Source organism: Ceratotherium simum, chromosome 14 (assembly GCF_057802395.1).
Source record: "Ceratotherium simum simum isolate JZ-2026a chromosome 14, ASM5780239v1, whole genome shotgun sequence".
NCBI lineage: Eukaryota > Metazoa > Chordata > Mammalia > Perissodactyla > Rhinocerotidae > Ceratotherium > Ceratotherium simum.
This window is the reverse complement of record NC_141913.1, coordinates 54,962,933-54,977,364: the sequence shown is the minus strand read 5'-3', so window position 1 is coordinate 54,977,364 and position 14,432 is coordinate 54,962,933. Positions and strand designations below refer to the sequence as shown.

At 42.1% G+C, this 14,432-nt stretch overlaps 1 protein-coding gene across 1 annotated transcript in view; it reads left to right on the top strand.

The window, feature by feature from the left end:
* Nucleotides 1-9,439: 9,439 nt before the first annotated feature.
* The window catches only part of TMX3 (thioredoxin related transmembrane protein 3), a 44,003-nt gene continuing 39,010 nt past the window's right edge, over nucleotides 9,440-14,432 (top strand). The window contains exons 1-2 of the mRNA XM_004422627.3: nucleotides 9,440-9,573; nucleotides 10,610-10,664. Of these exons, the coding sequence (XP_004422684.1) occupies nucleotides 9,528-9,573; nucleotides 10,610-10,664 (101 nt within the window). The 5' untranslated portion in view covers nucleotides 9,440-9,527. The remainder of the gene's footprint in view (nucleotides 9,574-10,609; nucleotides 10,665-14,432) is intronic.

Genomic DNA, 14,432 nt, shown 5'->3' with positions numbered 1-14,432 from the left:
AATATAGTGCACTAGAACACTGTACAGTTGTATTACATTAGATCTGCCTCGCTAGATTGTGACAATACACAGGGGAGCTCAAATATCTCGAGGCAAATGTAGATTGGAAACCATTCCACATGAATGCCCATTGGTGTTGACTAATTGGTGTTGTTAATTGAGCAATTAACATTGAAAAAAGGCATTAGCCAGGTCACCTACAGAAAACCAGTCACCTTTAGCTTGTTGAAATAATCTGTTTAGCAGTTGAATAGTCTGGATTATAGTGGGGACTGCTGAACTATTAGGGTTACTGTTAATGGAGCCCCCTGTAGTCCACGGACAGACTCCACGATCCATCAGCCTTCCCCACTACAACATCAGGTCACTGTAGAGTGAGTGTGTGGGCACTAACACACCTGCATCTAACATGTCCTTAATTAACACAGTAAGTTTTGTTGCTATAGGCCTATGATAGTGTTTCAAATTAACTATTTGAGTAGGCTTGGGTAACTTTTACAGCTCCCATTATTCATACCCAATTAGTACTGGATTTAGGGTATATCTATGAGTTATTTCTTTTTCTCATTTTACTCAGTAGAGAGAGGAACTTTTACCCATCATTATATCCATACCAATTTTATATTCAGATAAGGGAGACATCCCCACAGTATACTTTTTAAAATCATATATTTCAACTTTTAATGAGACTTTAATTTTTATTTGTTTCACAGCAGCGTCTCCCTGTCACCAAAAATTAATGTTATCATCACTAAGGGGCTCATTAGTAGGCCTAGGCAGTGCTCCTGTATCCAGATGATCTAAAAGAGTTTCTTCTCCATCTGCAGGCCATTTCACCCACACATTTGTAAAAGGCCTTGGTTCTTCCATAGGGATATGGCCAGGAGACCCTGTCCTTCACGTCATTCATGTCTTTCTCCATTACCAGGCAGAATTCTGAAGGTGTCCTCTCAAGCTTCTTATACCCTACTTATTCAGTCAGACACTAACCCAGGAACTGCTCTGAAGGGATTTTGCAGATGCAATGAAGGTTACTAACTGGTGATTTTAAGATAGAGAGATCATCCTGGATATCCAGGTATACCCAGTGTAGACACCTGAGCCCTTAAAAACAGAAGAGGAAGGAAGAAGATTCAGAGAGGTACAGCAGAAGGGCAAGTTAGAGAGATCTGAAACAGGAGATGGACTGCATCCATTGTTGCTGGCTTTGAAGGGGGTCACAGTCAGAGTATGCAGGTGGTCTCTAGAAGCTAAGAACTCCCAGCCACCAGCCAGCAAGGAAACAGGAGCTGCAGTCCTACAACCACATGGAAACTAGCAACTTGAGTGAGCCTGGAAGTGGGTTCTTTCCCAGAGACTTCTGACACCTTGATTTTGGCTTTGTGGAACCTAGAGCAGAGAAACTAGCTTAGCCTACTAGACTTCTAATCTATAGAACTGTGAGATAATAAATTTCTGCTGTTTTAAGCTGCAGTGATAGAAAACTGATAGCTTGTCTTAGTATTAAAAGTGGGTACTTTGGAGATGCTGTATGCTCATGAGAACCTTTCCGTATCTGAAATTCTTCTAATCTTGGACAAGACAAGCATATCTGCTTTGATATTTGTATATCTTGGGAAGTTTGAGGAGAGGCAGTATAGACGTACTGGTCTCATTGGCTTCCTATAAAATTCTATCAAAGTTTTGGTGGGCACTCGGCCAATTTCCTCCTTCTCAATGCCATTTAAAATTAACCATCTAATGCCTTCCACACCATTTAGGTCCTGAATTTTTGCCTTTTCTTGTTTTTGATTCTTTTCTTTTGTAATACCCAACCTTTGTATTATCTTGAAGACTCATATGAGGAAGCTGGAAAAAAAGATGCCAAACTGCCTCTTTTACAGCCTCTGAGGTCCCAAGAGCAAAATCACAAGTGGTATCCATGGTGGTGGGGCTCCTTTTATCGTAACCTGGGTGAGGGGCATCCCACAGGGAGCTCGTCATGTAGCCAGTGCAGTACTGTCTGCATCTGCAGCATTTCTGCAGCTTCCGTAGACATTGACATTTAAATGACAAGGGAGGGGCAGAGCAATTCCCCTGCTCTAGCATGAATGTCACCTGTCTTAATCTATTCTGGTTAGCAAGGACTTTTCCTTGAACCATCCTCACAAAGACAGCAGCCAAAAAAGGATCCAGGATGAGCACAAACTTCCCCCTCCACTCAACAAAGTTCAAAGCCAGAGACACTGCTACTTGACGTAAAATTCTCAGGAGACATTTTAACAAGGGTCATCAGGACAATGCTTGTAACAATCTACAAAATGCCTCCATTTCATTACTGAATAATCCCTTGCTTGACTGGTTTCTGGCCCTCCATCCTCAACTTGCCCCACTGGAGTTATCTTCTTGGTTGTAGTGGGTATCACAGGCTAAGCTGACCCGTCAAAAGTTATAGTGCCCAGGTTCCTTTGGTTGGAGATCCACTGTCCCACAAGACAGGATAAAGCTCAACCAAAGGGGATTGTGAACTGTCACTTTTGCTAATGCTGAAAGCAGCAACCAGGAATTGATTTAGCCAAACTACCATCAGTTTGCACTTGTCTTCTAATTTTGCTAGCTCCTGGAGTTCAGGTTCTATCATTTCTAGATTGCAATGGAAAGTCTTATAATCAGTAACTGATTTCCAAGTCTGTGCTACTTCAAACCAAGCGTAGCTTGGCAACCACCTCTGCATAATTCATTTTAATCTCCTTTATCAGAACTAATCGTTTTCTTTCTAAATAATGCCCAGGCCACATTTTTAGCAAAGAATGAGTCGGAAGTCTTTTAAGCAATCCCACCTCTAATGCCAACTGTATTAAAACAGGCTTCGATTACTAAAGGAGACTGTTAGGACCCCCAAATAACAATACATATAAATCTATAATTCATTGGAGAAAAAGGAAACAATATAACAGCAATGTTGAAGTAAGGATTTGGATCCCTGTCAAAGGCTGTCTTGCAGTAAGGGGTCTGGGGAGGTCTGGTACAAGCTTTTGTCTTCTACCTTCTGTAAGGGTCATGGTTGTACGCGCTTTCTCTCTTGGGTCAGGAACCACCTACCTGTGCATAGAACACTTGGAACTAGGGAGCCCAGGAGCCTCACTGGGTTTTTATATTTGGCTGGTCACATAGACATATTTCTGCTACAAAGTCAGCTTCAACAGCAGAGCTCTCTGAGGGTCTCACTAAGACCAGTTGCAAATCATCAATCTTACTCTTACAATAAACAATGCTGACAGGCTGGTAAAAACCAACCTAAAACTCCTCAGATCCATGGTTACAAAAGTAACATTAATAGTCAGCATGTTTCAGAGGTGAGTGAACAGCAGGAACTTGAGCAAAACAGCTCAGATTAATTCCAGGACTGCTGGAAATTAACCTGTACAGCACGTCATGTTGAAGAATTGTCCTTCTATTCCTAGTTTACTGTTATTATTGGGGGTTGATATGTATCAAATTCTTTTACTGCATTTATTTAAGTGATTACATATCTTTCATCTCTTATCTGTTACTGTGGAAAATTTACACAATTTTTCCCTCTAATGTTAAACCACACTTGCTTTTCTAGGAAAAAACCCAATTTTATGATTTTTTGTCACTACCAGATCTGGTTTGGTAATATTTTATTTGGAATTTTTTCCATTTTTGTTCATGAATGAAACTGACTTGTATAATTCCTTTCTCACACCTGCTCCTCTGGTTTTCTTAACAAGTTTATACTAGCCTCATTGAACAAATTGAGAAGTGTGCCTTTTTTTCTGTTCTCTGGAAGAGTTTGTAACAGATTTTTTTTCATAAAAGTCAGATAGCACATTTTCTTTATGAAACAATTTTAAACTTCTGATTCAATTTCTTTAATGGCTATCCAATTATTGTCTTTGTAATTCTTGAATCGACCTTGGTAAGTTATATTTTTATAACTTTCTGATTTTGTTTAATTTTTCAAATATGTTGTGATAATGTTATCTTTTTAACCTCCACTGTCTATATTTATGTCCGTCTTTTGGTCCTAATATTATTAATGTAATTAATATACCGAATAAACAATAATGGCAACATAATCAAAATACAACTGATTGTTCTCCCATCATTCTGTTAAACATTTTCCAGTGTGGGTATTCTCCCCATCCCTGTATGAAAATTCCAATGAACCTACTTGGATAATAGATAGTTCTAACTAACTTTAAGTTGCAAACACAGTCTAATAATTTGCATATCCAGTCCTGGTAGTAATCAAAATTCTGAACTAGATTTCCTATCAAAAATTTTTCCCCTTCCCCTCCTAGAGACTGTTTTAGGCTGGAAATGTGCAGTGGGATAGGGATAGGGATAGGGGGTCTTGATCTGCCTGCTCTCTTGTTGGCCTTCCCCAGCTAACTGCCTGGGGCTATACTCTTCTAGGGTTGGTGTGTAGAGAGAGAGAATGGAATGGGGCAGGAGCTGTCTTACTTGAACCGGCCCAACATTAAATTGGCTTCCACTTCTCTGGGCCTGAAGGATGATTCAGCCTGCCTTTCAGAAGGTATCCTGGTGATTTCTGGATGTGTTATTTTCTCATTTCTTCATTCTCATAAGCTCTCACTCTATTTCTGGATTCACTATAAATTTGTCCATTTTATTGATTGCTACAAAAAACACACTTTGGGACTTACTTCTTTGAGTCTATTGTATCTTTTTCTTCCTATCTCTCTAAACGAGTCAATGTTGCATTTAGAACCCTGCTCGACTACATATATGCCATATAAGTGATAACTCTTATAACCTACTAGGAAGTGAACTGCGCTAGGGTCCATTTTGTTCAATGCTATGTTCTCAGTGCATAGCACAGTTTCTGGGATAATGAAATAAATGTCGCTGTTTATCTTTTGCGCCTTCCTTCTTTTCTGTTGTTTCTCCCACTTCTTGAGGAGAATATGTAGTTCACTGATTGTCATTCTTTCTTCAATCTAAAATAAAAAAGCATTTATGTCTTTAAGTTTCTCTGAATGCACAGATTTTGCTTCACTCCACAATTTTAATAGGTATATTTTCTTTCTTGTTCAGTTCTAAGCATATTTTAGTTCTCATTATTATTTTTTACAAAGATGTTATTTATAACTGTGTTTTTGAATTTCCAGATTGGGGGGGGTATTTTTATCTTTTATTATAGATTTATAACCTAATTGTGTTGTGGTCAGAGAATATATTGATAATACCACATTTTTCTCAGTCTGTTGAGCCTTACTTTATGATATGCTAGGTATGTGAATTTCTTTTACCTCTTCGATGCATGTTAGAGAAGAGTATGCATTCTCTGCTTGTTGAATGCAGAGTTCTGTAAACGCCCACTTTGTTTTCAAACTTTTGTTCTCAGGACCTCCGTACATTTTTAAAAATATATTGAGGACTCTAGAGATCTTTGTTTTTAAATGTGGGTTATATCTAACAATATTTACCATATTAGAAATTAAAACTGAGACATTTAAAAATATGTAATGTTATTTAAAATTAACAACAAAACCATTATACACCGTCAAGAAATAACAATTATAAAAAATTTGATTTTTATTTCTAGATTTGTTTTTACCTCATGTATTTTACACAAAGCAATATAAAAACGAATGGTATTTTCTGGATTTATTTTTCCTCAACACCACTGAGATCTGCAGGCCAGTGCAACAGCGTCACCTGGGAACTTGTGAGAAATGCTAATCCAGACCTACTGGCTCAGATTCTGTACGGAGTGGTCGGAAACTGTGTTTTATCAAGTTCTCTAGGTAACTGATGGTTAGTACAGTTTGAGAAGCACTGCTTAACACTTTATAATGATCATCTTTCCATTAAAAAAAAATTACATAGCTTTATTTATTTTTGTTTTTAAACTTTTGTTAGAGTCCATATACAGAAAAGTACAAAACCATAAGGGCAGAGCTCAATGCATTTTCACAAACTCAACAAATCTGTGTAACCAGCACTTAGGTCAAGAAACAAAACATTACCTGTACCCCTGACTTTTAACACTATGGATTAATTTGCCTGTGTTTGAGTTTATGTACATAAAATCATACAGTGAGTACCTTTCTTTGGTTTCTCGCTTCTTTTGCTCAAAATTTTGTTCATGATATGCATCCATGTAGTTCCCAATAGTTCATTCATTCTCACTGCTATATAGTATTCTTCTATAAGAACACAGCATGACTTATCCAGTCTACTAAGACATTTGAGTTTAGTTTTTCACAATTACCAACAGACCTGCTATAGACATCCTTAAACATGCCTTTTGGTCAGGATGTGTACGCGTGATATACAAGGCATATATATGTATAATATGTAGTTCATTTAAAAGGTTTTTTAAAATATTGTTACATTTACTACAGAACTTTCTAAATCTCAAGGAAATTCATAACCACTAGAGACAGATAAGCAGGAAAAACACAACTTTTTCGTTAGTTAAAACTGTATTCCATATTGTACTATGAACTTACTAAACATAAGTTTTAGCATACGTAAATTTAGCCTTTTTCTATTCAAAAACTCTAAAAAATTTGTTTTGGTTATCATTTTCAGATTAATGCTTTATTTTGATCATTTTCATATTGTCTAGGTCAGTGGCGTGCAATGGAAATACAATGTAAGCCACAAGTGTAATTTTAAATTTTCTAGGAGTCACATTGAAAAATAAAAATAAACAGGTTAAATTAATTTTAATATATTTTAACTCATATCTAAAATATTATAATTTCAACATATAATCAACATAAAAATATTGAGAAATTTTACATTCTCTTTTATATGTCTTCAAAATCCAAGTCATATTTTACATTTATAGTATATAACATTTCAGATTCCAAAATTTCATCAGAAATATTCATTATTTAGATTTCATAAAATTTACAGTCGAGGGGCCGGCCCTGTGGTGTAGTGGTTAAGTGTGCACGCTCTGCTGCTGGCGGCCCGGGTTAGGATCCCGGGTGCGCACCCACGCACTGCTTGTCAGGCCATGCTGTGGTGGCTTCCCACCTAAAGTGGAGGAAGATGGGCCAGATGTTAGCTCAGGGCCAGTCTTCCTCAGCAAAAAGAGGAGGATCAGCATGGATGTTAGCTCAGGGCTGATCTCCTCACAAAAAAAAAAAAAAAAAAAATTTACAGTTGAAAAAGTAGAGTCACATAATCAGGTTTTTCCAGCCATACTTAAAGTTTTCCAATAAATGAATCAAGTATCAGTTTTAACATTTAAGTTTATTAAAATTAAATTAGATATTGTTACTCAATCACATTAGCCACATCTCCAGAGCTCAACAGCCACCTGTGGCTGGTGGTTCCACTATTCAAAAGCTTAGGTCTAGGTCAAGCATGGTTTAGGCTGTCCTCCACATGCCAACTGAAGCTGTGATGCAAATTCTAGAAGATTATTCACATGCTGTGGAAGATGGAGAATTTTGAAATAAATGAGAATGATAATTTTTTTAGTCTACTTATTTTTTGGGGATATCTTTGCACTTTTCTTTCAATTTTGCTGTGAACTTAAAACTGCTCTTAAAAAAATATGGCTTTTTTAAAAGAAAATGTAACATAGAAGATTTTTGCTAAAATAGCAAACATGCTGATGGTAATAACATTCAATCTAACTGATGATGAAGATTATTTTACAAAAGGTACAAGGGATGGAAACAGCACGGCTGGTTCAGCAGGGAACTGTCACTAGTGGAGCACAGTTAGGGGAGGATGGAACTAAAGGAGAGAAGTTGGAGAAAACAATAGATGATGACTGTACTTGCTCATAGTACAGAACTGATTTTATTCTGTATTCTAGGGTGTAGGATTAAAGTTTAAAGTAATCTGTTTTGATTTGTATTTTTGAAACAACAATCTAGCAAGTGATGGGCACAATGGCTTGGGGTGAAACTAGAGGCTACGAATCCAGTTGGGAGGCTATTTCAATTATCCAAGCAAGAGAAGATGAGAACCTGACCCGGGAGTAACGGAGATGGAGAAAATGGGGACAGATTCAAGAGATATTTAGGCAATAAAAGCAGCAAGATGTGACCACTTGGATAAAATATGAGGTTGGCAAGTACCTAGCATAACTCTCCTGGAAACTGACTGCTCAAACATTTGTACCATTAGCCAAAATAGAATGACTGAAAAAGAAGATAGAGAAGAGGGCAGGAGATAATTTTAGGGCAGAAAGAAATCCTGCCAGGCAGTGTAGTGTTACAGAAAGAACACAAGCTCTGCAGTCTGAGCCTTTGTTTCAAATAGCAACTCCATCATTTTTGGTTATTAAGCAAATTACCTTCTCCGAGGCCCAGGATCCTAATCTATAATATTTCCTACTTTGAGAACTTTTATGAGGATTAAATATTTATGTATGTGAAGCTCTTAGAATAAGCCAGATAATTAAAAAATATATTTGAATCTGCTGAAGGCCTGCACTGGTACTATGCCATATGCATAAAAAGGATGAAACCTGTAGCTTGCTCAATCAGATTATAATTTAATCTTCTAGTCATTAGGAATAGCAATGTTTTGAGATTTCTGCCTGTTGGAATTTTGAACCTAAGGTGAACTGGCTGACATCATAATCCGTTTCCGTTCTCATAACACACGTTCAATAATTGACTTAATCTAAATCTTCTGATATTTTATGTCCCATAAAAATTTCATCTAAGTCAGATGTAGTGACTGCTGCAGGAACCATCGTATAAAACTATTGCTTTTATAAATCATTTTTGTTGCATAGAAGAACAAACAGCAATATAAGTATTTTATAATATTTTACTTATTTCAAAAATAATCAAAAAACAGAGGAACAAATAAACAAAAAAATTATATCCTATGATCAACTTCATTTTTTCAGGTTTCAACAGAAACAAATTTTAAGCAGGGACTCCTTTAGTTGGCAAAACTGCATTTATGGGTCTTACTACTATAAGACCGATCTCCCATTTTGCAAACAGGTTCAAAGAAGATTCCAAATTCATTTGGGAAATATATGGAGGGTCACACAGCAATCCACAGCCTTCCATCTTTCTACCAGTGCTAACTCCCACCTCTTTTCACGAATTGGATCGCTCACTGCACAGGAGCAGCAAGTGAAAGAGCTGGCAGAATTCAACCTCAGGCAGCGTTGTCCGAGACGAAGTCGTTTTCCAAGTTTAGCTAGTATTTAACTTCCGGGAAACGCCCCCCAACCCACACAGCCTGCCCCGCCCCCACCGAAAAGCACCCCCTCGCTAGGTTCCCACGCTGCCGGAGGCAACAGAGAGCGCAAAGGGTTCCAGAATGCGACTGCGCGTGCGCCGCAGTTCCGCGCATGCGCCGTAGTCCCGCGCATGCTCAGAGGCGGAGGCCGGCCGGGTCCTGGGAGGGTACCGGAGGCCGGCCTGCCCCGCCCCCGCCCTCAGCGCGGAGCTTCCGTTCCGCGCCCGCACCGGCGCGCTTCCCTTTCCGAGAGCGCAGGCGGCGGCCGCCGGTGTCTCTCTCCTCTCCGCCAAGTCGGCTCTGACCGCTCCCCTGCGGCGAGCATGGCAGCTTGGAAAGGCGGGGCTGCCCTGCGGCTCTGCGCCACAGGTAAAGGCCGCGCGGGCCATGGGGCGGGCGCGGGGACCCTTCCCCGGAGGGATCGGGCCTGGGCAGGGGTCTGCGGCCCCGCTGGGGCGAGGCTGCGGGCTCTGCCCCAGTGCTCCTCCGCTCCCGGGCCCGCCTAACTGAGCGGACGCCTTAGGGTCCTTCCCCCACCCGCTCTGCGGGGACCCGGGCCCGCCGCCGGGAAGATGCGGCTGGCTTCCGTTCCTTCTTTGCTGAGAGTGGCAGGAAGTTTCAGGAGCGCTGACTCCATTGATCGGCGTGAAGGGTGATGCCGCCTTCCCAGCTTGTGGCCAAACCTTGCTCTGGCTTTAGCTTCCGAGTTTTGTCACGTCTGAAGAATTTTTACCCCCAAGAGGGATGGCCGAGGACAGAGAGATCACGGTCAGGTCGCCGGGGTTGTGCGGTGTGAGAAGTGATCTGAGGGCGTGGTGGCTTTTCTCAGCCTCCTCCTGCCAGCTTGGGGCACCGTGGTCCTCACTGTGGTGTGTTCACTCACTCAGCCACTGTTTACTTCCCACTACGTGCCAGACCCTCTTCTGTAATAAGTGTTAGAGGTGGAGCTCAATTTTGTTTCTCTCAGTCAATTTGGGGGGAAAAAAACCTAATAGTATTTTGAATGGCATTTGGAGTTTATACTGAGGCGGTAATTGCTACTAGAGAAAAAGGAGAATATAGAAGAACGATTTCTATTTCTACTCCAAAAAGATGGAATGGTAAACAGGAAAAATTAGGAGGAGAGAAAAAATATATTTGAAAGGAACTTCTATGTCTTAGACTTACCAGCCTACATAGAACTTGCCTGTCACAATGGTTGCATGCAGAGTAAATGTTGATTCAATGGATGAACTCCTTATGCTTGCATCGTTTGTGCTCTGGGATGAATCAGTGATGCATTTTTTGTTAGGTTGTAAAAAATCAAAAAACATTTTATGGGTGACTGAGCGTATAGTACAAGCCAAATGATAAATCAGCACTTAATTGTGTTGTGTATATTTTGTCTTTTTCTTTTCTTTTCCAGTTGTTTTACTTGATATGGCTTTCTGTAAAGGATTTGTAGAAGATTTAGATGAATCGTGAGTATACATATTTTTAAATAGTATATTCTTTCAACTCTAATGTTATCTGAATATTTGCTTAAATATAATCTTTTAATAATAGAGACAGTAATGACCAGTGCTGACAGCACTCATTTTGTGGCAGGAGCTGCCCTCAGTGCTATGTAAGGACAAAATGGGGTTATGCTCAGAGTTTTACTAGCAGTTTTAAGATCAAAAAACTGTGGCATACTCTTCTATATTCTATTTTATCATTTAACTGTGTACTTGTTATGTTTTTCTGCTTTAGTCACTACTGAGTGGGTGCTGAAATTCTGTAACCACACTATATATTTATCTTTTCAGTACCACAGCATTAATCACAAGGCCTTGCTTATAGACCAGATTCCTATGTGTGATCTTTCAGTCCTGACCAAAGGCAATTACAAGGCTTTTTCTAGCAGGCCTCAAGGGAGAAGCTGCCATCCCCACATCAGACTTGGTGCACTGTAGTCTCTGGAGAGAGTTGTAGTCATAGACTCAGGCCCCCTGGGCCAGCCATGCTCATGGATGTCTGCATTCCTAACCTCGTTGCCCTTTTGGAGGCCTCCTTACTGGGCACCTTACCTAAGGTATTTCCTAGGCTCCTCTGCTGAGACCTCCTAATTGAGGGGCTCGGCTGAGGCGCTCTTCTCCACTTGGACTCAGTACCTTTCCACTCCTATCCCTTTTCCTTCTCCCTCCCTCTGCCCATGGGTCCATAAAGAGGCAGCAGCCTCTGATTCAGTGCTCCTCAGCAGTGGGATGAATTCCTCGGTCTGTACTGCCTTCATCTGACACTTGGCTGTGGCTGTTCCACTTTGAAAAATGGAACGCCAAGGAGCTGGTGCCTTTTTTTGCCTCTTGGCTTGCATCGTCACAGTAAGTGATAAAAGGCTTGATGGTTCCTTTTAGTTAGACTGTTGTCCTAATTAACCACCTCTACACAACAAAATTGATGCAGCAGCAAGGTGGTCACTTGAGCACAGTGCTGTTCTGGAAGAGCAAAAAGCCTGCGAGTCCCGTGGGGCACTGCACCAGCCAAGTACTAATGGGTACTGGGGAGTGCTAGCGGGTTATTTGCAGAAACTCTTTGATTCCAAAGAGAACATTGTTAACACAGAGGTAATCTTGTTAAACTTAGTGGTACCTTGAGGCGTGTGACACTACAGACCTCCTCCTTTAGCATGCCCTAACGGCGTGAGGCATGACTTTGTCTGAGGAGGAGGAGGAAGGGGGAGAGCAAGTGCAGACACCCAAGACCCTCACCTTCCTCAGCTGGGTGCTGTGTGGACTCTGACAGGTTTGATCCACCCATGATGAGTTTCCTGTCACCAAATAACATATCTGGCCCCCCCCCCCACAGAGGCTGTAGTGGCCCTGCAGCCATCCTGGTGATCCTTGGGTATACAGTGCGGGATTAGGAACGGTGGATAATGAGACTATTAACCAGACTGAGATTTCTAGGTTTGTCCTTGCTGGTCCTGCTTTTTACCAGATTGAGTTAAGCCTCCTCATGAAGTCAGGTCATTTGGTCTGTGACACAATTCAGGTCTCAACTGACAAATTTCCAGGCATGGAAAAAGCAGCCACCACCAAGATAGCAAAGATTGACCGACACAAAGAGTGACAATAAGAGTGAGAACTGGGCACCCTCTCCTGGGCGACCCATGCAAAAGCCTTTCCGAAAAGATCTCCAGGTCTGATTACTCAATAATGGGGTCTCAAAGGAGAAGATTAATAGGCTGTTCACCAACGACCTCATGGCCAGGTACCAAGCATGTGGGGTCTGATGGTGGTTCTGCTACAGTCAGCACGATGACAGCCCTGTGAGTATTATAAGTACTGTCCCCTCCATTCTACCCAGTGAGTCTGGAGAAGAGTCGGAGAGCCCCGAAACCTTTACCCAGACCTTGACAATGTGTTAAGTTGAGGCCCCTCTGTCCACACTGGGGGCTGGAGATCCTGTGCCAAGGTCAGAGTTTGTTGGAGAGGTGGGGAAGGATTGCACTTCTTGGGCCTTTTGCATATCAGTGCACAGATGAGTGTGATCCCTACAGTCCCTGCTACCAGCATGAGGAGGATACATGTAATACTCTCTGGTTTTGAGTTTGTGACAACCAATACCAGCACCCTGGCCATGGCCTGGCTCTGGGTGAGTACTTTTCGGGCCCCTACTACTGAATATGTTATTAGTATAGAGGTTTTATCCATGTGCATTCTCGGTCACCTTTGTCCCCAAGCCCCAATGGGAATTGCTACAGTTAGGGCCATCTTAGTGGAGCGTGGAGAAGACTTAACCTACCAGACTACCAGCTCCTAGTGCCATTGCCTCCCCAAACAATATTGGCTGCCTGGTGAGTAAAAGAAATAACTGCCCTAATTGCTGAGCTGGAGGAAGCCATAATGCTCTGTGAGACTGTTTCTCCATTCAGTAGCACCATCTGGCCTGTGCACAAGGCCTTGGGTACCTGGAGACTCACCATTGATTATAGGTAGCTCAGTACCATAGTGCCACCCTTGACACTGGTGGTACCTGACGTCGGGAAGATGCTGCTGGAGGAAGCATGGTCTGCAACATTTGATATTGCAAATGCCTTTTCTAGCATCCCTCTCTACTGGGCCAATCAGGATCAGTTTCCTTCCTGTGGAATGGATTCCAGCACACCTTTAATGTCCTTCTACAAGGCTATCTAAATTCCCCACGTATCTGCTATATATGAGTAGGCCATGACCTGGAAAAGCTCCTCCTAGAGGGAGCACTGGCCTTCCACTGTGTTGATAATAACCTCCTAAAGGGCCTAGGCAAGGGCACTGCCCAACAAGGACTGGACACCATAGTGACTCACAAGTGGTAACATGGCTGGGCTGTTAATACAGACAAGGGACAAGAACCTGTACTCAACTGAAATTTCTGGGTGTAATCTGGGAAGCAGTATAACATTTCATTCCAGAGAAGATCATTTCCAAACTTTTGGCCCTTCTGACCCCCCCCTCACCAAAAAAAAGAGGCCCAGGAGTTGATGGGCCTCTTTGGCTGCTGATGCTCTTATAACCTATGCAGGGATCTTGATGGTACCCATCTGCTGGGTTACCAGAAAGGCCACTGCCTTTGAGTAGGGCCCTAACCACCAGGCATCCCCTCTCCTGCGCCCCAGTGATCCACATCTCTCATTTGAGGTACATGTCTCAGAAACCTCTCAGTTCACTGGAGCCCATGGTAGAAGGACAACACCACAGGCCAGCATGGACCTGTAAGCTCCCCGAGTTGGCTGCGAGATAACCTGCCCTTTGAGAGGCAGTTATTGATTTGTTGGGCCTTGGTGGATGAGGGCAGTAGGAGGCTCAAGAGCAGAAATTCCAGTCGTGTTGCTGAATAGCGACAGCTCTGGAATCTCTAGTGAAGTGGAAATGGCACATACAGTAGCCCAGCTGGAATCTCACAGCTCCATGAAAACGTCTCATGAGTGCCCCTCCACCTCCCAGGAATAACACCCAAGGAGCCACTGCTTCCTCTGGCCCACTGGGGACCCAGATGTAGAGACCTCTAGGACCACCCATGGGCCTGGTTCACTGATGGCTCCTCCTGGTTAACTTGTACTGGGATGGAATTGGGTGTGGCTGCCTTCCAACCTGAAGGAGGCCTGTCCTTCACCAGGCATGGTAAAGGGCGTTTGCGCAATAGGCAGTTTCATGCAGTGTGGAAGACTGTAAGATTATCTGCCTCACTGTTCCCCTGCCTCCTGCTCCTCGCTCCAGCCCCAGTGA